A 25,761-nucleotide genomic window follows, 5' to 3' on the forward strand; every position below is an offset into this window, starting at 1 on the left:
CGCGTCACGGCCGAGCCGAGCGGAGCGGAGCCCGGACTCCTCCCCCTGCCTGCGCGGCCGGGCTTCGACCCCTGTTTCGGGCCTGCGGCCAAGTGATGATACCTTCTCTGGCCACCCAGCGTCTCTGGCCCGGCCCGAGCCCATCAGTCCGGAGAAACTCCCCAAAATCTGACCCGGAGGGAGCGGACGAGCTAGAAGCGGAGGTCCCTGGGTTCGAATATCGACTCGGGCCGGGCATTGGGCTTCGTTGCAGCTCCAGTTTCCCTCCTCTGTTTAAAAAAGAAGAAAAAGACGACGAAGAAGAGGCTGGACTAGATGATGACGTGGGGTCCCTTCCAGCTCTAGTTCGGGGCACCCCCTGATCCCTCGTAGTGTTGAAGAAGGGCGACAACCCCTCGTTGCTGTGGCTCCCGGGAAAAGGAATATGTTGTCTTCCCGCCTTTCGTTTGCCTTCGTTTCCCTTAATTTATGGACCTGAAGGACATTCTGTAACCAGCCACGGAGATGCTTTTTTAGGGACAGTCCATCACCATTTCTTAGGTGCCTACTGTGTGCCAAGCTTTGTGTGCTGGGAGATACGAAAGAAAGACTCAATGACCAAAGTAAAACAAAGTTAAGGAACTTTTCCTGGTCTTGAGGTTATCTGGAAATGCAACCTATGAGTTATTTATTTGCAGATTGTAAAGTGTTTCCACTACACTAAGGAGAGCAGAATCTGGTGAATTCTTGATACAAATAGCAAATAGATCTGCGGTTTAACTCTTGTAAACATGTAACATCTTTCTCTTGGCTGCATTGTTTAGGCTCCCCTCTTCCAATCAAATAAGAGGTTGGTAGTTGTAGGTTTTTAGTTTAAAATGGGGAGGGAGTGGGGAGAGAAAAAGACTGGAATTTGCTGTGATTGACCACTATGTGTCTTATCTATCTTGAGGACTGGATTCTTGGGTCTTATTGGCAACTTGGGCACTAAAACTGAAATGCCTGAGAAATAGATTAATGATCTTTATGATTCAAAATCCAAAAGTATTAAAAGGATAATTGTATGGTGTAGTGGAAAAAACACTGGACTGGTGGTGAGGAGGCCTGGTTTCTAGGTGACTGAAAATGACCTTCATTTTCTCAATCTGAGTTTCTTCATCTCTAAAATGAAGGAATTGAACTGTGGTAGCTAGGATTCCTCCCATCTTTTTTATCTTCATTTTAAGACACATTGGAGATGTTTTCTTTTTGTTGCCAATTTTCTCATCCAGGTAGGACCATATATCCAGAGGGAACTTGGAAGTGAGAGAAAAGATGATGCAAGTGGGGAAGAACAGCAGTATTACTCCAATAATAAACCTATTACAAGATTCTTGCATAAGCTTTGGAAACAGGGAAAATACTTTTGGTGTGTTGACATCTTCAATTTCTCCTAACAGCATAGACAGCATTTTTAGTGATGTTGGGATTCTGGCATATGTTTCAAGTATCCTTATTAATACAGGTGAAAAGAACAGTAATTACTAACTTTTTGTGTGCTGTGGACCAACCTGGTCTCCTACAGACCCCATCTCAGAATGTTGTAAAATGCCTAGGATTACAAAGGAAACTATAATGAATGACAGTTTTAAAAATATTTTAAAATAAAAATTCACAGGCTCAAGTTAAGGACCCTACATACACACACACACCATAGAAATAAAGATGGTTGCAAATGAGAAACCTATTGAGATAGTTGTCTCTTAACAACACGAGGGAAAGACAGACCTCATCAAGAACTAGTCCATGCCCCAAAAAATCATTAAAGATTTGAGGTCTGGGGTATCTCAAATGCCACAACTACTACTGCTGTATTTGTGCTGGTGCTCCCAAAGCAGGATGAAGACTGTTTTTAATTGCAGGTCACACAACCAAACAAATCCTGTTACTTAGTATAAGACCTCCATTGTGATACGATTTTTTTTTTATATTAGCACATGATAAACTTGTAGAACTATTTGTAGCAGCTTTCAAAGAAATGTCCCCAAGGACAAGATCACCTGAGCACCTTCACCCTTTAGCAGTATCTTTAGACATAGCTTTCAGTTTCCTGGGGTAATGCTAATAAAGTTGGACTGGCCCAAGGAAGTAACTTTGGAGAGGGAGATTATACCTTCTATGTACTCTTAACTTCCACTACTCTTGGAAATAAATGTAGCACTCTGGACTGAAGTGAGAGCTTTGAATATTCCTCCACTTTTTACTTTACCATTGATAGAATGGAAACTATTGTCAATCATAAGTCTTGCAATAAAAAGAAAACTTACACTACAAGTATAAATAACCCACTCATTGCCAATATAATGGTGCTGCTGGAAATATTTTGGAAGCTGAGAATTTCTCCAAGGACCAAGTGCAATGAACTTGTTTCTGGCCCAGAAAAATGAGCAGTTCTATCCTCTCCATTGGAGAAAATTTATAGACAGAAGATTTAATTTTTCAGAAGTTAACAGTCCATACTTAAGCTCTACCTCCCAAGTTAGGGATTCAGAATATTAATATGAAGTAAGATATGAGCAATACAAAGAAACATGTGTTGATTCTAAGATGTAAGGTAAGAAATTTAAAAAAGAAATACAAAGAAACAAAAGTAAGCAGAACAAACAAAGAGCAATATATAAAATATCTACAACAATGTAACTGAAAAGATCACTTAAAGAGGGTAAATTCCAAGTAATAGAAAAACCAGCTAATGTCCAGAAAAATAGGTAATGAAATTTCCCTCCTCTACCATGACAGAAAGGTGGAGGACTACTAGGACAGATTATTACCTAGATTGTCAAATATATTTATTAGGTCAGCAAGTATTTATTATATTTATCATGAGACAAACACTGTACTAAGTTCTGGAGATAGAAAGAATTGCAAAAAACAGCCCCTGCTCTCAAGGAGCTCAAAGTCTAATCGAAGAAACAACATGCAAATAACTACATACAAACAAAATATGTACAAGGCAAGTTGGAGGCAAATCTCAGATGGAAGATACCAAGATGAAGAACTGGGAAATGCCTTTTTATAAAAGGTAGGACTTAATAGCCAAGACTTGCAAGAGATGAGGAGGGGAAAAAATCCAGTAATAAGAGGACAGCCAGTAAAAATGCCTAAAGTGGGGAAATGTAATGCCTTCACTGAAGAAACAACGAGGAGGCCAGTGTCATTGGATTCCAGCAGATATGGGGAAAGATTGAGGTATAAAAAGACTGGAAAGCTAGAAAGGGGCCAGGTTATGATTTCAGATAGAAGATTTGATCCTTGAGGTGATAGGGAACCACTGGAGTTTATTGAGTAAGGGAAGGGCAGTGGCATGTTAGCTTTGTGCTTTAGGAAGAGAAATTTGGCAGCAGAGTGAAGGGTGGATTGGAATGGGAAAAGACTGAGGCAAGCAAACCAAAGGACAGGCTAGTATAGGAGTCCAGGTAAATTGGATGTTTTGTTTATTTTTCCCTATCACAAGGGAAAGTGTCTTGGTAGTGTTGGTAACATTACTAATGTAAAGACAAAAGGCATCAGTAAATGTATTTTTCAAAATAAAATGACACTTGAAAACAGCATCCCAATGAAAGACTTTATTGAAATTCAAATGCTATATCTCAGTTACTTTGTTAAGCTTCTTGTTATAAAGAAAATTTAGAAGATTTCCTCAGGATAATAATTTAGAAATATAAGCAGATCCTTGTAATTATATGAACCCTGCAGTAGAGGGCTGCCAGGTGATCACTTTACAAACTTCTGGCCTTATCACCTGTAGTAGGAACTGATATGTTTATAGTTTATCCAAAAAAGGAGACCACTCCTTTGCCGGGATAGCAATAGTGGCATGCAAAAGCCTTATATCACTCCTGCTGCAGCAACTGTTGATAAATACTGGAATGAAAGGTGTTCAAAAGTATAATAAGCAATGCTGTCCTGATATATTTGTAGAATAAAAGACTATGGCCAGCTTTAATCCAAGTTGCTATCCAAGTCCTAAATGGCCCCATCCATAGTCTACAATCCAGATGTCTCTTTATAAACTGTCTTATCTCAAAAGTGGATAGACCAGGGGCAGCTAGGTGACTCTGGATTAAGAGCTAGGCCCAAAGATGAGAGATCCTGGGTTCAAATATGTCCTCAGACATTTCCTAGCTGTATACCTTGGGTAAATCACTTAATCCATTACAGTTCTTCTGCCTTAGAACCCATGCACAATATTGATTCTAAGATGAAAGGAGAGGGTTTTAAAAAAAAAGATGTCAAAACTTTAAAAATATTAAACAAATGAGATTTCCTAAAGATAAATTTAAACTTTAACTGTGATTATTGGCTTTTAGCTTGCATATTATATACAGATAGCATAATTTAGAGTACTTACAGTTCTATTTCTTTTGTGCATATGAGGTCAGTAATTACAAGCCAAAATCAGGTAATAGTGTTAAGTTACTACTAATAAACACAGTATAGCTGGCATATGTAGATATATATGAAAACTTTTGATTTGTTTTTTAAATGCTATAGAGATATTTGGGGAAAGAAAGGATTGAGACATACCTCATCAACAATATAAAGATTTTCTAGGGAATCCTAAATAGAAATGGAAGGTTGGCTGAAATAATATCTGAAGTGTTTGAAAAAATTATAAAGTACTAGTTGGCATAGAAAATTCCACCTTTTTTGCCTCTCCTTTTTGTGTAATATAGCACTGAAAGACATTGCACTAGCATTGCCTTGGGGTTTGGGTAAGCAAAACCAGGCAAGTGACTTTTTAAAATACTTAAAAAAAATAAAAGATAGTGATAAAACCATGTAGTAAAGTGAACTGATTTTGGTTTTTATTGTATCTTTGTTGTGTTTATTTTTTTTTTGTCTGAATATGTGAGGTCATGAAAAATAAAAACATTTCTCTCCCCTCCCCCCCTTCCCCCCTTCCCCCTCTCCCTACCTTTTTTGGGTAGAGATTGGCATAGTATCTTTATTCACCTCCCTGTAGTCAACAGTAAGCTGCCAGGTATTATTTGCTTTCCTCAAAAGCATGGGGTTGTTTAAGGGGATCTAATATAATGGAATCCTCTAGTTTCCTTCATGTCCATTACTAGAGAAGAAATATCCTTCACCTTACTGGGGACCCAATATTGTTTTATGTTAAATTCATGGGATATTTCAGGTAACTCTAAAGGTTCCCATCTGGCCCGAAATCACATCTAGTGATTGCTGAAAGGGATTGCACAAACACTGAGCACGTAGCATCCCTTTCTTCCATTTGTTGGCCTCTGTACCACCACTCACCATGATCCTAATGGGGCTAGGGCTTTTGGAAGAGAGCTCAGGCTTGGGTAGGGTTCAGTAACCAGGTGCTTAATTTTCCAAGTACTGTTTTTCAGGTATATTCATGGCTGGCCATCAGTCACTTTCTTATAAATCCCATGTTTTAGAAGCTACATCCAAATCATCTTCTCAAGGATGGTGTTATCTCCTTTCTGCCCCCAACTTTGTGAATTCTCCATTTGCCCAGTCACAATTGTTCCAGCATTCAGCTCACATTTCACCAATTTGATTAGCCTATACATTATGATTGTGTGATGGAGATACATAACGAAAGTCTGAAACCATTCCAGTGAGGATCTACCCAGAAGGCAGGTTCTGCAAGTCCATTTACTTTAGGAACTTTCTTCCCTTCCATAGTAGATCTCCCTCTCAGAGTTGATGTTTGCATCAGAGATTCATTTTTACAAGACCAAGTACAAATAACTCCATATCTTAATCACCTAAAAAGTGACAAAGATCATGTTCCTTGTGGGGACTTTTACAGATTTTGTTGGCTCTGTAAAAAGAGGGTCTCCCAGGCCATGGGAATCCAAAGCAATAAAGCCTTTTAGCACTGGCTCACTTGGGGGCCTTCAAAACTTTTTTTCAATACCCCCCCCCCACACACAAACATTTTATTTATTTTACAGTTGCATATACAAACACTTTTTGACAATTGTTTTCTGGCATTTTAGAATTCAGATTTCTCCTTCCCTACTCTACTCCTCTTTCCCTGAATAAAAAATTCTTGACACCATTTAAAAAATCATTTCAATCATTCCACAACAATTGAGCAAAGCTCAGTCTCCTTATTTGTTAGTTTACTGAAAACTGAATTACTTCCATAATACTGATCAATTTTTAAAATTTATACTTACTGAATTCCACTCCTCAATTTTTAAAATTAAATTTCAAAAAATTAAATTAAAAGGCCCTAAATATCTATTTGTGAATATATCAATTTTTAACAATTGAAGGGTTTTTTCTTTAAATTGATCCCTTGGGAATTTGTAGAACAAGGAGAAACCCAAGTTAACTGGCCAGTGGAATTAAAATATTTACTATAGATGCCTTTAAATAAGGACAGTAAATGGCACTAAACATGCCAAAAAATTTTTTATAATTTATAATGTCATGATTAAAAGATTTGCACAGGATATAGTTAAAGACACACAGAAACAATTTTGGCTAAGTTACTCTTCATTTTCCAAAGAGAATGCTTGTCTGACTTTTAAAGTAATCTGTTAAAAAAAAAAATCCAAAACCCTGGATGCCTCATGAAGCTGGTTTCTTGGCTTGTCAAAAAATTACTTTGGACATTTTTATCTTGACTAAGAATAAACAGTCTGCTTTTTGGTGTGTCTGTTAATTGGTAAAATGAATATGGACAAGGTGATCCTCACCATGTAAAAGTTTTTACATTAAGATGTATTATAGTAGGACTGGATATACAATTATTAAAAAGGGGAAAAGTGTGGGGATTTTCTCTTAGTAAAACTTTTTTAAAACCCATTTTTATTTTAAGTAATACAAGATCTGATTTTTTGAGAGCATTGTGAAATTATAATATGAATAATTCTGAGTACATTAAATTGAAACATTTTCTACAAACAAAAAAGTTTTAAAGATTAAAAGGAAAGAAGAAAAGTGGGGGAAAATTTTTTTCTAGACAATCTCATGGATAGAGGTCTCATATCTAAAATATATAGAGAACCGTGTCAAATTTAGAAGAATAAAAAATAAAAATAAAAATAAATGGGCAAAAGATATTAAGAGAGTTTTCAGATGAAGAAATCAAAGCCAAATATAGGTATATGAAAAATGTTCTAAATTACTACTGATTAGAGAACTACAAATCAAAACAATTCTGAGGTATTATATCAGCCTGGCTAAAACAACAAAATGACAAATGTTGGAGGGGATGTGGGGAAATGGTCACACTAATGCACTGTTGATGGAATTGTGAACTGATCCAACTATTTTGGAGAGTAGTTTGGAATAATACCCAGAGAGTTCTAAAACTGTGTACCATTGCTGGGTGTGTTTCCCAAGGAGATCAGGGGAAAAGGAAAAGAATCTCTTTGTTCCAAAATATTTATAGCAGCTCTCTTGTTGGTGGTAATAAAGAACTGGAAATTATGGAGAAGTCCATCAGTTGTGGAATGGCTAAACAAATTGTCATATATGATTGTAACAGAATACTACTGCACCATAAGAAATAATGAGCAGGTTAATTTTTTTAAAACTTGGAAAGAACATGAGATAATGAGGAGTGAAATAAATAGAACCAAGAGAACATTGCATAGAGCTGCAGATTTAATATTCGAAGAATAATTTGTGAATGTTCACATCCAGAGATGAGCTAAAAAATGGAACCATGAAAGATATCTATCTTTCCACATATATCTGTTGCTGAATGATGCCTTCTTTGGGGTAAGGAGGGAAGAGAAGTACTGAGATACCTGGGAATAAATTCTAATAATAAATTTTTAAAGATCTGATTTTTCCTTCTTTTTCATTTTAGGTTTGGGGATATTCCCTGCTCCAAAAAGTCCTGGAAATTTGACTAGTGTTGTGTGAGTAAAAGGTGTCCACATTTTATTTTAAAATGCTAAATAGTATTTAATTTTTTGTTTCATCTTGGATAGAGTTTGACAAGATTTAGCTAGAGATTGTGCAGCTTATATAAGAATCAACATTCTTTTAAGTTATTGGGGCTGATTTAAAAATCTAGAGCAAACCTTAAGCATAGTAATATTTTTATTTAAACATTTTTGTTACATCATGTCACTATCATTGCAAAATTAAGAGTTCACTTATCTGAATAGACATTTTATAAATTCCTTGTTTGTAGTCAGTGTCTTAAAAAAATTGAAACTGAGCTGCTCAAGCAAGTCTTTGCATGGCTAATACTTAATGCCTTGCTAGTGGAATTATTGATTTAAAGGAAATGTTGTCTTTCCCCAAATGTTAAACTCCCTATGTTTTATAACTGTGTTCAGGATGGCTTCTCTGCTTCTCTGCCTTCTTTAGTTTGCTATACCATACCATTCAGTTGTCACTATTCTAATCATTTCCATCTATTTTGTTAAAGATCATTTGGAAATGCTAATGTTATACATGCATCCATACTATACACATTCATATGTGTAAGACTTATTTCATCAACATTTGTGGGCTGGTCCAAGATTCAGCCTTTTAAAAAAAGATACCTTGATTCTAAGTTTGTATCATTTTTTAAAATGCAGTCAAACCTAAAGATTTTTATGATATGCTTTAAAGATGAAAAATCACTCAGATGCTTTGATTATGCACATTTGTGTATATGTGTTTGTGTGTATAAAACAATTTGTATATATGTATATGATTATATACATAGATATACACATAACTATACTTTCACTTGCAAGTGTATTTTCAGTATACAGATAATAAAGATGGGGGAAGGTTTCTGTTTTTTCTTAATAGGTGAAGAAATCTTGAAGACCAGAATTGGATATTATTCAATTTTTTGTTTTTCTTTTTTTAAAAAAAAATTTAATTGTCCGGCTGTGGAAGATGGATCTTTTTTTGTAGCCCTTTGAATTTCAAGTTCATCTTTAAATGAACTACTTTTTTTTTTTTTTGGAAGAGATAACTAACCCTGGCTGTCTCCAGTCTGACAGAGGTTATTCGAATGGACTTATTCTTCCAATAGTTGGGAGATGTTTAAAAAGCACAGCCTGTGTTTGAATTGTGGCTGAGAGGTGTTTCCTTGGCAATGTGAGGAGGAAAATTCTTTCTGCCCCTTTATTATTAATTCATGGATTGAGTGTTGGTTCGACCTACAGGAGTAATAAATTGGAATTCATTGAAGACAGACGTTCCTGTTGAGGTCATCCAGCTAATGTAAGTATGGAGATAGCTCATTTACCATTTTTAAAAGAAGTAGATATTTATATAATTCAAACTACAGTTATTTAGTATAATAAGTTTACATAATTTTCAGAAGCACAAATTGAGCATTTTATGCTTTTTAGGAAAATGAGCATCTTTTACAATAAGTCTGTAAGAGATGGATTTGTACTTGATTTTTTTCAACAGATATTCTAGCACTGAACTTGACTGTTAAAAAAATGGCTTACTGGCTAATTGAATTTAATTTTATTTGTTATTCTGTTTCTTTTTTTTTTAATGATGAATTTTTCTCAGAGAATACAAAGAATTGTTAATTCTTCTGCTTATATTTTGGGAGAATATAGTTTTCTGGTATAGCACCTACATTATTAAATATTGAAGGCACTACTGTCTGTTACTTAGCCTAGCCATATCACTGAACTTTATATAACATTATAACTGTACTACTTCAAATAAAGTTTTCCTGTGAAAATATATTTAAAAACGCTTCTCACAAGTGAGTGAAAAGTTGAACTGTTTACTGATAGCACCTTTCAGAAGTCTCTGTCCTTCACAATCAATTCAGCAATCTCATTTTTTTCAGTGCCTACTTTGTGCTAAGTACTATAGGCAGGGTAATAACCAAGACAAAAATATCCCATCCCACCCCAGCTTCAAGTATCTTAAATTTTGCCAAGTTAGAAGGAGGAATATAATATGTACACTGAAAAGTAAATAAGATGTAATTTTAGGGTAGAGAGAACTTTTTCTAAGAATTTTTGAATTAGGAAAGACAATCAAAGGTGTCACCTAAACTGTGGTTTGAAGAATGCTAATGATAGTAAGAGGTAGAAAGAAAGAAGGAGTCACAGAAAAATGAGATATGCCAGGGGGGCCAGTTCAAGAATTTTTGTGAACTTGTAGTTAGCATGAAGCTTCTTGATATTTTTATCTTTCACTTAACCAAATACTGAAGCCAAAGAATGCATGAAATGAAAGTTCCATGATTGATCATCTATGAATTACTTCTTAGTGGGCTTGAGTAATAGAGCTGTCTGCTGCACATTGAAACAAGCCTGAACTTGGTGAAGTAGATGTGACAAGGAAATCACTTTAAAAGACTGATATATATTAATTTAAGGTCGCCAAGGAATTCAGCTATGTAATTCCTAAATGAAACTCAAGTCAGCAGTCAACCTTTTATAGAGTTTAATTACAAACAGGAGGAAGAAAGGAATTAGAGATAGAGAGAGAGAGGGGAGAGAAGGGAATAGGGCTTAAATACCCCTTCTGTTTAGGTTGGACCAAAAGGCCCAAGCCCTTAGATAGCTGAGGCAAAGAAAAGAGATCAGTCCCTATCACTCACGTGACCAAAATGGAGAAACAGTCTCAGGGGTCTCCACCTCCAGCTTCCTTCAGAGCAAAACTTCTCAAAGCACCACCTCTCAGAGACAAAAACCTCTCCAACCAACCACCCCTCAGTCCTCAGACCCCTCTATCTTTAAGGAAACCATCCAAGTTCCCTCCACTCAGTTCTCACATCTACCAATCACTGTCCATGTCTTCCCTGTGTCAGTGGTGGCTCTAGCTTAACCCAGGACCGCCCAGAGGTCTGTGGCTTTGCACATGTCTGTTGAAGGTCATATTCTCAAATAATTAAATCTTGATCCTTTGCTGCAGCCCTTCCTAAATCCTGTTAGGACTGAGTGGGGTGGAAATTGTATTTTCCAAGACCTGGTTCTGTCATTCCAAGTATCTCTATTGTATCAATTCTAAAATCAATCATGACTCAAAGAACTTCCTGTTCTATGCTTAAGCATAGGTCAAAGCCCTTTCCATTGTTCAGCAAAAGGTTTCTGTCCTACAGTAATCTTAAGAAGGGAGGAGGAGGAACCTCCCATGCCAATGGGGTTCACATTCCAATAGAGTTCCCACTATCAATAGGAAATTTTTCAAGTATGAAATTTCCCAATGGTGAAATTTTCAACATTTATAAGTCTAAGAAATTTTAAGGTTTACATAGAAGAGAGATTAGGTAATCAATGATAAGTATTGATTAGGCACCTACCCTGTGTCCAGTACTATACAAGTTGCTAGGGATATAAGTGTGAAAAATTAAGCTATCTTTAGTTGCAAGGAGCTTATAATGGTGGGAAGAAATATGCATAAAACATATACAAAACTTACATAAAGTGAATAAATACAAATATATATGGAGTAGTTTATGATAATAAAAGCATGACATAACAGGAGGTAAATAATGTACATAAAGTGTTCTGTAAACATTTTTGTGAACATTAAAGCACTATGCATTTTAATTTTTCCTCTGAAGAAGCAGTGAGTTTTGGTTGTACAAAGTAGTCCTCTCAGCCTGGCAGTATGTGTATCTGTCATCAGTCAGGAGATCAGGAAGAAAGCAAATAACTTACTTTCAGAAGCCAGAGATTTGTCTCTAGAAGGCTTCAATGACAAAAATTCTTCTTTTAGTTCACAGACAGAGCAATTTGAGTTTAAAATATATTAAATTTTATTCTGTTCCCTTGTAGCCCCTATTAATGAATTTGGATATAAATGCAGCCATTTTCATTATTATGTAAACGTATGTCCAGGTATAAGGGAGTTCAGAGGCTTGTGATTTTAATTTATTCCAGTAAAATAATATATACTTTTCTAAGTCAGAGTCATTTGCTTTTAAAATAAGAATCAGATGTTTGTGTAATTTAACAGTAGAGTGATACAGTATAGAGGATGAAAGTTGAATTTTGTGATCCAAGGTTGAATCCCAGTGCTTCTGTGTTCTAGCTTTGTAATCTTGGGAAAGCCACAACTTTTCTGGACCTGAAGTTTCCTCAACTGTGAAATGAAGAATTGGACTGGATGATCTCTAAGGCCCTTTCTAGATCCAGGATCCAATGAATCCTTGTGGAGCAGTTTTCAAATGGGAAAAAGAAACTTAGATTTATTTCTACCCTTGCCAAAATATAGCATGTAGATTGCACAGTAATCATCTAAGCATTAGAAAAATTATTTGGGTCATTCATTTAGTTCACAGCATTGATTGAGCATTCACACTCTTCTGAGGAATATATTAGATCCCATAGGAAATACAAAAAAGAAAATGAAGGTATGGATATTATCTGCAAGGATTTTATAGTCAACTGATTTATATAGTATCCACACAGAAATTATATGAAAGTATGTTTACAAAGCAATATAAATGAAAAAAAAATGGTAAAGCATATATGTGGAAGTATGGATTATCATCATTGAATACTACATATACAACTAGAATAGAGAGACAGTGTGGTTTAGTTTATTGGATAGAAAGCAAGCCTCAGAGTCAGAGAAACCTGGGTTCAAGTCCCAACCTTGATACATACTGACTTTGTGACTGGGCAAATCACATAACTGTTTACACACAAGTGGCACAGGAAGTTCATGAGACTGTAGATTGCATTGAAGGTGCCAATATGCATCAGTAGAGAGAGTTCCCTATACTAATGAAATCATTGGTCTGTTACAAACCAAGAAATAATACAACAAGCATTTATGGAAATCCTCTTATGCCCAGAACATTGTGCTAAGCACTAGAGGAGATACAGAGTATGGTGCCATCCCTGTTCTTGAGATCATAGTCTAGACAGTGGTTCTCAAACTTTCTAATGCCGTGACCCCACAATACAGTTCCTCATGTTGTGACCCCAAACCAAAAAAAATTTTTGGTGGCTACTTCAAAACTGTAATTTTGCTACAGTTATGATTTGGAATGTAAATACCTGATATGCATTATGTATTCTCATTGCTACAAATTGAGAGGTTGAGAACCGATGATCTAGTAGAAAGATAAGATACCAACACAGATTTTGTACTGTTATTTTATAATCAAAATCATCATGAAAAGTTAGGGATTAGGAGATGTTCCTCATATGCTTCAATTTATATTCCCTTCTATCTAAAGGTAAACATTTTAAAGAAGATTTCAGTGGTTGAATTGCCTGTGGAAGATTGAGACCATTTGAGTTGGAGTCTGGTTCTCTTCTAGAGAAGTAGTGGCTTGGTTTCAAGCCTCAGCATTTGATCTAAGGATCTGGCCAGCATGTCTAATCAAGGAGAAGACTGCTACTTTTTTTTCTATTCTACATGTACCAAGGTAAAAATTAAAAGTGCTTTTCTATAATTGATTTCATACATTGGATGAAATTCTCTTAATACTCTAATAGTTTTAATGTTTATGGTTCACTATTTATCTGTTTTATTTAGTTTTTCATGTTCTTCCTCTAGGAAATGTAAGATTTAAATTAATATCAGTAACTCCAAGTATTATATTGTATAAAGTTTATTAATAACTACTTGAGATAGAAAGAAAATAAACTAAATGAAATAGAAGTTCATCCCTAATTATCTAACAAAAATAAAACCATGTAAGTTCTCCTGCCTGCCCAAAGTCTGCTTCCACAGCTGTGATCAGGGGAAAAGAGAGAGAGGTGGGGATAACACACAAACTTTATCTCCAAAACATAAGGACATAATATAAGAGTGAAAGTAGGATGCTAAGATATAGAGTTTTGGGGAGCAGATCCTAATTACACAGAAAAAATAGTGTATAGTCAGGGAATTTGTTCATTTTTTATATCTTTTTCTTCTTATAGTTTTGTAATAATAATTATATTTTTTATATTTTGTCAAGGATGCCTATTAAAGGTACATGACATTAAATAACATTGTTTTAAAAATAGTATGTATATGCTGATTTCAATTATATAAAGATGTGTGCATGAACATTAACATTTGGAAGATAATTTAAATTGTAAACAGTTAATGTTCATTGTCTTTTAATATAAAGTTGCTTAAAGTTATAACTGAAAAAAGTTCAAGGCACATGAAAAAGTCTCATTTTGCATAGTTTATACCATGATTTTTATCCCTCAGCATTTCTGAAATGTTGGAGAACCCTGGCTGTAGGCTATTGACTTTGATTTTACCTGATTTTAATGTTATGTATATGTAACTGCCACATTTCTGGGAGTGTGTAAATTAAGATTTTTATTCTAATTCTTTCCTTACCCAAATTCCCTGCTAACAGCTGAAGATATGTAGAGAGAAAAAGAGAGAGACTGGGTGCTGGGAGGGCATCAGGGGGTGGGACAGGGTGGGATGGGGGGTAGTTAAGTATCTTTCTAAACAGCGCTTTTCTAGCTTCCTTCATTTTGATATATGTGCTGCTTGACTCTTATAATTACATTTCTGTGTCTTCATATGAAAGATTTCCTGTGTCCCTTTAATGACACAATGCTTATTAAAATTTCTAAATAAGGTATATAGTTCTCTTGTTTTAAACAAAGCTCAGTAGAGTTTTATCAGTTCAGTTTTGTCCATCCTAAATACACATACAGCCAATTATGCCAAGGTGGGCTTTGATTTCAAAATACTAACAATGTGTTGAGGTAGCTAGGTGGCCTGATGGATAGAGCTCTAGGCTTGAAGTCCAGAGGATTTGGATTCAAATGTAGCCTCAGACACTTTCTAGCTGGCTGTATGACCCTGGGCATATTGCTTAATACCATTTGCCTAGCCCTTGCCCTTCTGTCTTAGAGTTGTTACTAAGAAAGTAAGGGTTTTTTAAAAACCACACACACGCACATGTATACACACATGTGACAAGGGAATCACTTTAAAAGACTGATATATATTAATTTAAGGTCGCCAAGGAATTCAGCTATGTAATTCCTAAATGAAAAACTCAAGTCAGCCGTCAGCCTTTTTTGGAGTTTAATTACAATAGGAGCAAGAAAGGAATTAGAGATAGAGAGAAAGAAAAAGGGAGAGAAGGGAATAGGGCTTAAATACCCCTTCTGTTTAGGCTGGGCCAAAAGGCCCAAGCCCTTAGATAGCTGGGGCAAAGAAAAGAGATCAGTCCCTATCACTCACGTGACCAAAATGGAGAAACAGTCTCAGAGGCCCCCACCTTCAGCTTCCTTCAGCGCAAGCTTCTCCGAGTCCACCGCAATCACCCCGACCAAACTCCTCAACCCTCCTCAAGTCTCCAGACCCTCCTATCTTTTAAGGAAACCATCCAAGTTCCTCCTCTCAGTTCTCCCATCTACCAATCACTGTTCATCAATTTCCCTGTGCCAATGGAGGCTCTAGCTTAACCCAGGACCGCCCAGAGGTTTCTGGCTTTTTCACATGTCTGTTGAAGGTCATATTTTCAAATGATTAAATCTTTGATCTAGGCTGCAGCCCTTACTCAATCATGTTAGGACTGAATAGGGTGGAGATTTATTCCAAGTATCTCCATTGTATCAATTCTAAAATCAATCATGATTCAAAGAAATTCCTGTTCTATGCTTAAGCATAGGTCAAAGTCCTTTCCATTGTTCAGCAAAAGGTTTCTGTCCTAAAGTAATCTGAAGAAGGGAAGAGAAGGAACCTCCCATGCCAATGGGGTTCCCATTCCAATAGACTATCAGTAAGAAATTTTCCAAGTATGAAATATCCCAATGGTGAAATTTCCAACATTTATAAGTCTAAGGAATTTTGAGGTTTACACACATAAACTTACAATATGTGCTGTCTATGTAATAGAACATATGAATGGGCATATGAATGGTCTGGCATTTAGCCATTTTTATTTTATATCAGGAATTGGCTTTACTTGTAAGTAGAACAGGTTGAAATTAAGCTACCATTTATATATTTTTCAACTTTAATACTCACTATTTGTATTTTATTTTACTCTGAATCTATACTTACATTTTTTGGCCTTAAATGAAATAAATAACAATAACTGCAAGAAATATCTGTAAGAAATCTTTGAGAAGTAGAACCTGTTTCCCTTAGATTAATCCTACTTCCTTTGAACTTTTCAATCTTGACTTATCTCTTTTTCCTGTTAAGTACTTATCATTGATCTACAAAATTTTACATTTATGTAAAATTATGTATGTGCGTCAGGTCATAATTATTTTCTTGGTTACAGGGAGATAGTTGCCCATTCCGGCACTGTGAAGCTGCCCTAGGAAATGAAACTGTTTGCACATTGTGGCAGGAAGGGCGCTGTTTTCGGCAGGTCTGCAGGTTCCGACACATGGAAATTGATGTAAGTCATCAATGTGAATTTATCGACATTTGTTAATCAGTAGTCTGAGGTAAGAAACAATGGGTAGTAGGACAATTAAAATTTTTAATTTATTTGTTTTGTGTAGTTTGATGATTAGGAAAGGCAGTGGATAAACTGACATGCCTTTTTATAAGTAGGTTACCCTGTGTTGTGAAAGCTTACTTCCCAAAGGCCTCAGGAGCAAGGAAAATAAACATCAGATCCTCAGTTGGGGCACTGAATTTCTGTGGTCTTGAAGCAAGAACCAATTAAATACTTGTTATTATCATCATCTATAAAATAGCAATGATGATAACACTAATTAGGCAATTTTATAAGAATTTCTCATGTGTATTTACAGGTAAAAGTTTTGTTTGTGTGTGTGTGTGTGTGTGTGTGTGTGTGTGTTTTTGAGAGGAGCTTTGTTAAAAGCTCTTTTGAAATTTCTACTGTTATGGTAATGACCTGGAAGCTTAGGCCTTGGACTGGTTTTTTGTTGTTGTTTTTGTATCACCATGGGGAAGCCAAGTGAAGAATTGTTTTCTATCTGTGTAGATCAAGTCTTCTGCACTTTATAGTTTTAGGAGATACCCCCAGTACACTAAGAGGTTAAGCAGCTTGCCCAGGATCATATAGCTAGCAAGTGGCAGAACTGGAATTCTAATTCCAATCCTGTGGTTTCAAATCCAGCACCAATTTTTTTTAACCCTTGCCTTTTGTCTTAGAATTGATATTAAGGATCAGTTCCAAGGCATAAGAGAGACAAAAAGTTAGGCATTTGGGGGTTAGGTGACTTGCCCAAGGTCACAAAACCAGGAAATGTCTGAGATCAGATCTGAACCCAGGACCTGGCTTTCTATCCATTGAGCCACCCAGCTGCCCCCAGCACTATTTTTTAAAACTAAATTTTGTTTTCAGTTCCAAATTCTCTACTACCTCCTCTATCCATTGAGAAAGCAATTAAAATATGGATAGTCATGAAAAACACATTTCACCATTAGCCAAAGAGAGGAAGGGAGAAAAGATGCTTCAGTCTGTGCTCTGAATCTATCAGCTCTCTGTCTGAAGGTTTAAAGTATGTTTTATCATGAGCTTTTTGGATTGTAGTTGTTATGGGTGTGGAAGGATACCCTTGGGTTCGGGAAGGATGCCTTTTACAAGCATGCAATGACTCCAAAACTTATCTTAAAACAAAAAGAGATTTATTAATTTAGAAAGTAATGTTGAGAGTGGCCAGGAGGATAGTAAGGTAGAACAGCAAGATGGGGAGCAGTTCCCTGGGAGGATAGCATGAAAGGAAAGGCTGTTCCCCCAAGAGGACAGCATGGATGGAGAGGCTGTCCCCCAGACGACATCAGTTCTGGGGATTTTATACATTCTTCACAACAGTTAGTCACTCAGGCATGAGGTGGGGTGATCATACTGGGGTCTGCCTGGGGACATAAAGATTCCTTAGTTTAGGGGACAAGCAGATGTCTGATAGGATCGAGGTGTGGTCTGCAGGTGCATCTTTCTGACCATCTAGAGGATGATCAGAGGGAGATAGTCATCTCAGGACCCTAGGTGGGGTCATTGGGTGTTTTTAGGCTCAGAGTTAGAAAAACAACAAGGGAGTTAGTTTCCTTCACAATAGTTAGCTTGGGTTTCTGGGGTACAGTGCCCATGTCAGTAGTTAGTCATTATTGTTGATCAGAGTTCCTAAGTCTTACAAAATTAATTATCTTTACAAGGATTTTGTTAATTTATATATTTAAGTTGTTCTCCTGTTTCTGCTCACTTCACTTTGTATTAATTAGTATAATTCTTCCCAGGTTCTTTTGATTCCATCCCCTTCTCTTGTTTTTTGTTTTTGTTTTTTAACCCCTGCCTTCTGTTTTAGAATCAATACTGTGTATTGGTTCTAAGGCAGAAGAATGCTGTAGGTGGCCAGCAGTTACAAAATATTCTAATTTGGGTTGAAGGGTTTAAAGATTAAGGAAGGGAGGACATAAAGAGGGAAAGGAGGCACAAAGATGCAGGATTCATCAGCATAGCATTCAGCCTGTTCGGTTGCTCCTCTGATGGAATGAGAGCAGGGAACTACAGGTGAATACAATTTTTATTGAAATTCCAAGGAATGGGGGGAGATAGTTAATTAAACATGTGACATGGTAGAGAATTTAACATATGTTGCTTGATAAACAACAAGATGAAAGAGAAGGAGGCTAAGACAATATAGTGGCTAACGCCCAACCCAGAGGTTCATTTGACCTTTGGACTGCAGGTGTGGGGGGAGTGGTCAGAATACTGTAAGATTTGAGTCTCTATACAATGCAAGGATCCAGAAGTCAATTATGTGAAATATTAGAAATACATTCATAAGTCTGGTATATGAGGAATTTGCTTATAAGAGTCAGCTTTTGAATACATCTTTAATACTTTCAAGATTTGTTTATACCTAGAACCCTACAAATGGTAAGGGCTAGGTAATGGGGGTTAAGTGACTTACCAAGGGTCACACAACTAGGTATCTGAAGCTAGAATTGAACCCAGGACTTCCCATCTCTGGACCTGGCTCTCAAACAACTGAGCCACCCAGCTGCACCACCACCCCTGTCATCATTTCTTAATAGAAGAATAATATTCTCTCACATTCATATTCCACAACTTATTCAGCTATTCTGTTCTAATACTATTTTCACATATACCATCCTGCCTCTTCTAATTCATAGTCAGAAAGAACAGATAAGGAAATTGTTATAGAAATAGTAATTCAATCAGATGGTATCAGAATTGGTCATATAGCTAAACTCAAAGTGGTTGTAAAGAGTTCACTTTAACCTGGCAGGAAGTCTCCATAGGAGTACCTTAGGAATATCTGTTTGTGCCTTTGCCATTTATAAATGAATAAATCTATAGATAGTATTCTCATCAAATGTATAGATGATACAAAGCTGGAAAGGGATAACTTAACACATTGGATGATAGGAGCCAAAAAAAATCTTATCAGGCTAGAGCATTGAGCTGAATCTAATATAAATGTAAAGTTATACACTTGAATATAAAAAAAATCAATGTCACAAATATAAAATGTGGGAGAATGGTTAGACAGCCATTGTGAAAAAATGTGCAATTTTAATAGACTGAAAGTTCAGTATGAGTTATCATTCCAATGTGGCAAAAAAAAAAAAAAACTAATGAGACTCTGGGCTGCAAAACTTCCAGAAATAGAGAGGTCCCACTATGTGCTGTCCTGGTAAGATCTCATTTGGACTAGTGTTCAGTTCTAGGTACTATAATTGCTAAGAAAGACATTGATAAACTATAGAATATTCAAAGGATGGTAACCAGAATAATAAAGAACTATTTCCATGTTATGTGAGGATTATTGTAGGGAACTGGGAATATTTGATCTGGAAAAGAGAAAATTCAGCAAAACATGTTAGCTGGCTTCAAGTATTTGAGAAGACGTGTTGAGGAGAGATTAGCTTTGTTCTGTTTGGCCCCAAACAGAAACAGGAGAGATTTGTTGAAGTTGTACAAAGAACATTTTAAATGTGTCAGAAAAAAAAAAACAATCAGAACTTCCTGAGAATAGAATTAATTGCTTGGAATGGTGATAGATTCTCCTTCCTTGGAGGTCTTCAGGTAAAGACTAGACTTAATTCTTGAGTGTCCCTTCAAGATAGAATAATCTCATTTCTTATTCTGATTTATCTTTTCCTTTTTTTTTTCTTTACAGAAAAAGCGGAGTGAGATTCCATGCTACTGGGAAAACCAGCCAATGGGATGTCAAAAACTAAATTGTGCTTTTCATCACAACAGGGGACGCTATGTTGAAGGCCTTTTCCTACCTCCAAGCAAAAGTAAGTTATTTTATTTTAAATAATTTCACATATTTCTAGTCACTGTTTTCTGTTTCTGATTTCTTTTTGTACCCACAAAGACTTTCAAAATAATCTTAAATTTTTCAACTATAGCCTGATTCCAATCCAACAAACACCTAGTTAGCATCTACTGTGTGCCTGCCAAAACAAAGCCAGAAACTATATGAATTTAATTATACTGATAAAGTCAGATCTAAACTGAAATTTATTAAAATAGAAAAATATTAATTGCTGTTGAATGGGTCAAGCAAATTTAATAAAAATGATAATTTTATCTAAACCAATCTTTTTATTCAGTGCCATACAAATCAAACTGCCCTAAAATTATCTTACAGAGCTCAAAAATATAATATCAAAATTCATAGGTCAAGAATATCAAGGGACGCAATAAAAAAAATGTGAAGGAGGTCTAGAAGTACCAAATCTCAAATTGTATCACAAAGCAGTAATCATCAAAACAATGATACCGACTAAGAAATTAATGGAATAGATTAGGTACACAAAACCTAGTAATAAATGACCATAGTGATTTAGTGTTTGATAAATCAAAAGATTCAACCTTTTGGGACAAGAATTCACTCTTTTGACAAAAACTTTTGAGAAAATCAGAAAATGATATGGCAGAGATTAGGACTAAACCAAAATCTCACATTGTATCCCAAGATAAGGTCAACAAGATACATGATCCAAATATAAAGGATGATACTATAAACAAATTAAAGGAACATTGAATAGCCTGCCTATCCGATCTATAAATAAGGGAAGGATTTACAAGAAATAGAGAGCATTGTAAAATGGATAATTTTGATAAATATTAAATTAAGAAGGTTTTACACAAACAAAACAAGTGCAACCAAGATTAGAAGGAAAGCAGAAAGCTGAGGGGAAATTTTGTAGAGTCAAGTATCTGATAAAGAACTAATTTCTCAACTACATAGAGAGTAAGTCAAATATATTTTTTAAGTCATTTTCCAATTGATAAACTATCAAAGGGTATAAACAAGAAGTTTCAAAGCCATCTGTAGTCATATAAAAATCCTCTCAATCACTGTTAGAGAAGTTAAAGTTAAAATAAATCTGAGATACCACCTCATACCTATCAGATTGGTTAATATGACAGAAAAGGAAAATGATAAATGTTGGAAGGGATGTGGGAAATAAATGTGGGAAAATTGCAGCAATTCTACATTGCTAGTGCTGCGGTCAGGGTCCAGCCCCACTTGCGACTCCAGGGTTCCCGACTGGTGGCGAACGATCAGTCAAAATAAATAACATAAAATAAATAACAGACGGAAGATAGCTTAAACTGCTTTGCATCTGATAGCTGCTCCGACATTCCTAGGCTTGGGATTTATTTTATATCCATATTCTTGGCTTGCAGGTATACAAAATCAAAGAGATAATTAGAAAAGTGATACATTGACTTTTAACAAGTCACTTGATTAACATTCCATATTTTTGTATTGTGATTACAGACAGAATAAAGGTTGCACACAAGATAAATGATTTCGTCACAGGTGGCTTACTAGGGAGTTTGAGTTACTGATTTGTGTAATTGAGTCACTGAGGCATATTGAAGCTTAGTGTACCTGTACTGTACCTGTACCTATTGTATGGGCCTCTATGATTGATTTGTGTGCTGGCTTCATGAGAAAGTTTTGGGCTTGGCCTATAGATGCAGTTTTGCTGGGAATTATGTACCTAAGTAAAAGTTAACCCACAGTAGTCTTTTTGGGATTGGGTTTGAGGGTCTGATCTTTTGGTGATGTTTTAGGGAATTAGGGTACAGGTGTTTTGCTCTTGCATTATTTCTTTTGAGACTAGGGGGAATAATAATCATGTCAATTCATAGTAGGGGGCATTGATGAAAGAAGTCATGCAAAGGGGATAAAGTGTGTAGTCACATCTCACCAAGGAGAAAAGTGAGAGAACTCTTATACCTATACCTAAGATCCCAATCCTAACTAAAAATTTCTAAAAAAAAACAATCCTAAATCTATCTGCCTTCAAGGGCAGCTTCTTCTACCAGGGCCAAGCCCATGCCTAAACTCTACACTATCTAATAATTTGCCCACTATCTAACTACCTGCCTAAGCTAATCACTAGTAAGGCCTTAAAATCCATTTCTCTATGAAAAAAACTGCGAGCGAGAGAGAGAGAGAGAGAGAGAGAGAGAGAGGGAGAGGGAGAGGGAGAGGGAGAGGGAGAGGGAGAGGGAGAGGGAGAGGTAGGGAGGGAGGGAGGGAGGGAAGGAGGGAGGGAGGGAGGGAGGGAGGGAAGGAAAGAGAAAGGAAGAGCGCATGAGCCACACACTCCTCTGTAAAGATTAAAAATTCGGCCCAGGTGAGATTACAAGGCATTTTGGGGAAGTGGAGCAAGGAATTCTGGGGATTGAAGTCCTGGATTCAAGTCTATTTTTACATTCCACCATTTGATCCTCTGGGGAGAAGGACTTCCCCAAAGGATCATAAAACATAATCAACTTAAACATTACAACAATTTGAGGATAAGAGAAAAAAAAGAACAAAACCAATAACTGCTGAACGCATTGACAAAAAGCCAGTTAGGGGGTAGTCCCTGTTGGCATGAGAGTATACATACAAATAAATGTTCAATCAACTACACCCAAAGTTCATTTTTGTGTAGTTTGTGGTCTGGAGGCTTTTTCATGGTGTCTTCTCCAACAGTTCAGTTTCTGGATTCAGAGAAGTAGCACCTTTCTTTACCTAAAATTCTTCTCAAAAGGAATTTTAAATTTTGCAATTAAAAATAATATTTTTTACATTCCCTTGTTAAGAGGGTGATTGAAAAAGAAAAAGAAAATAAAACACAGGTTCACTTAGGGATGCATGGCTGAGGTATGAGGTATATGAATTAATTGGTAAGAGAAGTGAAAAGACATCAGAAAATCCAAATAAAAAAGAAAAATTTCTGGATGAAAATATAGATTATCAAAGTCTTATGTGTAAAAATTCCAAGTAAAAGAAAAATAAATCTATAACAGGTCCTTGAATCAGGGCCCAATCAAAATGATCTAAGCAATGATGCATTTACCCAGTCAATAGCCAGGACTACAGAAAGTTACCACAGTATGAAAGGCAGAAAAGGGACCAGATTATAGAAGCCAAGGTTTTGGGGATACTCATCTGTATTTTCAGAGTGAGTGTGGACATAAGGAAAGCCTATGTCTAGCATGTTAAACACAGTAACCTCGAGTCTTCACACAAGGTTCAAGACCTTTGTATTGGCTTAGAAGTGCATCAATATATCCTGGATTGGCTTTTCTTTGGCTCTGTTGTGTATATCTTGTCCTGGAATCAGACAGAATCATTAAGCAAAGTCCCATAATCTTTTAAAATAATTAGTGGCATCGTTTTTATAGTCACAAGCTTTTGGGGTATGCAGTGACAAATGTATTTTAAACTTATAGTACTGAAAAATCAAAAAGTTAAAGAAAATCTTAATGCTGGTGACATGTGCTTGAAATATAAAAAGAAGAGAAAAAATAAAAAAATACTGAAAAAGTATATTGCACATGCAAGAAAAATATAATAATAAAGGTGTAAAAATTCAAAAATGTAGCTTATAATCATTGACACTGTGTCGGCTAAGGAAATATAGCATACAAGGCTTTCTCACCAAAAATGAGATCCATTTCCTCTTCATCTGGCCATGATCACTGTGACTTAGAAGGCAAATGAATTGAGCAAGGTAACATTTTTCATTTTTAAAGAATAGTAGTACAAATATGTGGTATCAATAGCCTAATTAATTACAATAGCAAACAAACACACATATCATATTTCACATAAGTTGCTGTATGGCATTTTTTTAAAACCTATGAATTGATGAATATTTGTCACAAGTTTTTTACAAACGTAGCAATCTTTCAACCTTGGTATTTAGAAATCTTTTTTAAACAAAGTAAAACTCATCTTGGGTTAAGAACATAATCAAGAAATCTATATATCATTCTGGTGGAAGTAAAATAGTGAGATGAAGAGTATAAATGAGAGGTGATCCTTTTTTGGAGGCTTATTTAGGGGTACAAATGCCCTGAGATTAACTGCCCAACTTCCATTCACATATTTAGAAATGCGGGGGTTATAATTGTATTTCACTTCAGCTATGGGCCTTACCTCATGGTAGGGGCAGGCAAAAATAACCAGAGATTGTTTTTAAAAAAACCGTTAAAATCAATTGAGATATTTAGCACATTAAATTTTCCAAAGATTGCTATAGCAATTGTAACTAGTTCTGAAGAAGTCCATTTATCCTCTATGTGACAATTTATAAAGGCAAAAATAGAAAGGCTGTTTTTTCATATATGGGCTTATTCAGTAATATTTGTTCAGCACAGTTATAGGGGGAAAACAACAGAATTTTAAAACTCAGTACATTAAATGAACAGTATAACAAAATAATATTGAATCCAGTAATATATGAACTTAAAATCACAAAGTTATATTTTAAGCAAAACAATCAGGAAAATGCAATAGAATACAGAGATTTGTATAAACCATTGGAGTCTGAAATGCCTTAAAAATCATAACTTCCAGTCTTTAAAGTTCCTTGGGTTATTATCCATATAAATTCCTATTGTTGGAAGGCAGAGTGGTAAGGGCTAAGCAATGGGGGTTAAGGGACCCATCCAGGGCCCCACAGCTGGGGAGTATCTGAGGCCAGATTTTAACCCAGGACCGCATGTCTTTAGGCCTGGCTCTCAGTTCGCTGAGCCACCCATTTGCAACTTCAAAGTTGAATCTTTGGGCTGAATCTTTCTTCTGGCACGCAGGTGAAATCAATGAAATTACCAGAACAGTCAAACGGTATCCTTTTAAATAGCCCATTGCTTTTAAGTTCCTGTTTGGAAAAGTCTGTTTCTTCTCCTCTCCCTTTTCTCTCCCTTCCTACACTCCGATCCCCCCATGTGGTCAATACCCCTGTTACCAGCTGGTAGAAATGAGTCCTGAGTGATGAGCAGATCTGCTCCAAGGATCTGGGTGATGAGCTGGCTGGGGTCGTGCTTGTGGGTCTGGGACAGAGAAACAGGCAGGCAGCGGCCAGCGGATGGCTGCAGGCAGGAACACAGGTAGGCAGGGCCAGGAGATTGGGCACCAGGTGAGAGGCCATGAGCGATAGGAAATCAGGCAAGCAGGGCCAGAAGCCAGAGTGGGCAGCCAGGGTGGGCAGGTGAGCTGCAATCTGCAAACACGTCTAGAGCCTGGAGCAAGGGCTGCAGACAAGGACGCACGCAGGCAGGGAGAAGCGTGGCTTAAAAAAAATGTCTAGGCAGTAGCTATTAAAGGCTGAACTAAAGATCAGTAAAAGAATCAGAAGATTGAGAGTATTTCATTTTCCCGAAGTGGTTACGCCAAATTGTAAAGATTAAAAACTTGGGGAACCGAGGCAGGTAGAAATTAGTTTCTCTCTGCAAGGAGTATTATATTTTTATGAGGTTTATTAAAGGTTAAGGATTAAAGAAAATACAGAATAAGAAAGCACATGCGTAGGCCAGAGAGGCCTAGTGTAATATTTATTGGGAAAGGAAATAGGATTGGGAAAAATGGGGATAAATGGGAAATAATGGGAGGTTTGTATAGGGGTAAGGAGGAGTTAAGA

At 36.3% G+C, this 25,761-nt stretch overlaps 1 protein-coding gene across 11 annotated transcripts in view; it reads left to right on the forward strand.

Moving 5' to 3' along the window:
- The window catches only part of ZC3H11A (zinc finger CCCH-type containing 11A), a 54,277-nt gene that overhangs the window by 356 nt on the left and 28,160 nt on the right, over window positions 1-25,761 (forward strand). For 3 of the 11 annotated variants that reach the window (XM_007481196.3, XM_056815758.1, XM_056815762.1), the window contains exons 2-6: window positions 7,823-7,885; window positions 9,129-9,186; window positions 13,133-13,324; window positions 16,154-16,273; window positions 19,995-20,118. In XM_007481196.3, the coding sequence (XP_007481258.1) occupies window positions 13,271-13,324; window positions 16,154-16,273; window positions 19,995-20,118 (298 nt within the window). In that variant the 5' untranslated portion in view covers window positions 7,823-7,885; window positions 9,129-9,186; window positions 13,133-13,270. Of the gene's footprint in view, window positions 1-748; window positions 830-7,822; window positions 9,187-13,132; window positions 13,325-16,153; window positions 16,274-19,994; window positions 20,119-25,761 lie in introns of those variants that run through there. The other 8 variants (XM_007481194.3, XM_056815756.1, XM_056815760.1 and 5 more) reach the window with 4 other exon arrangements.

Source organism: Monodelphis domestica, chromosome 2 (assembly GCF_027887165.1).
Source record: "Monodelphis domestica isolate mMonDom1 chromosome 2, mMonDom1.pri, whole genome shotgun sequence".
Classification (NCBI taxonomy): domain Eukaryota; kingdom Metazoa; phylum Chordata; class Mammalia; order Didelphimorphia; family Didelphidae; genus Monodelphis; species Monodelphis domestica.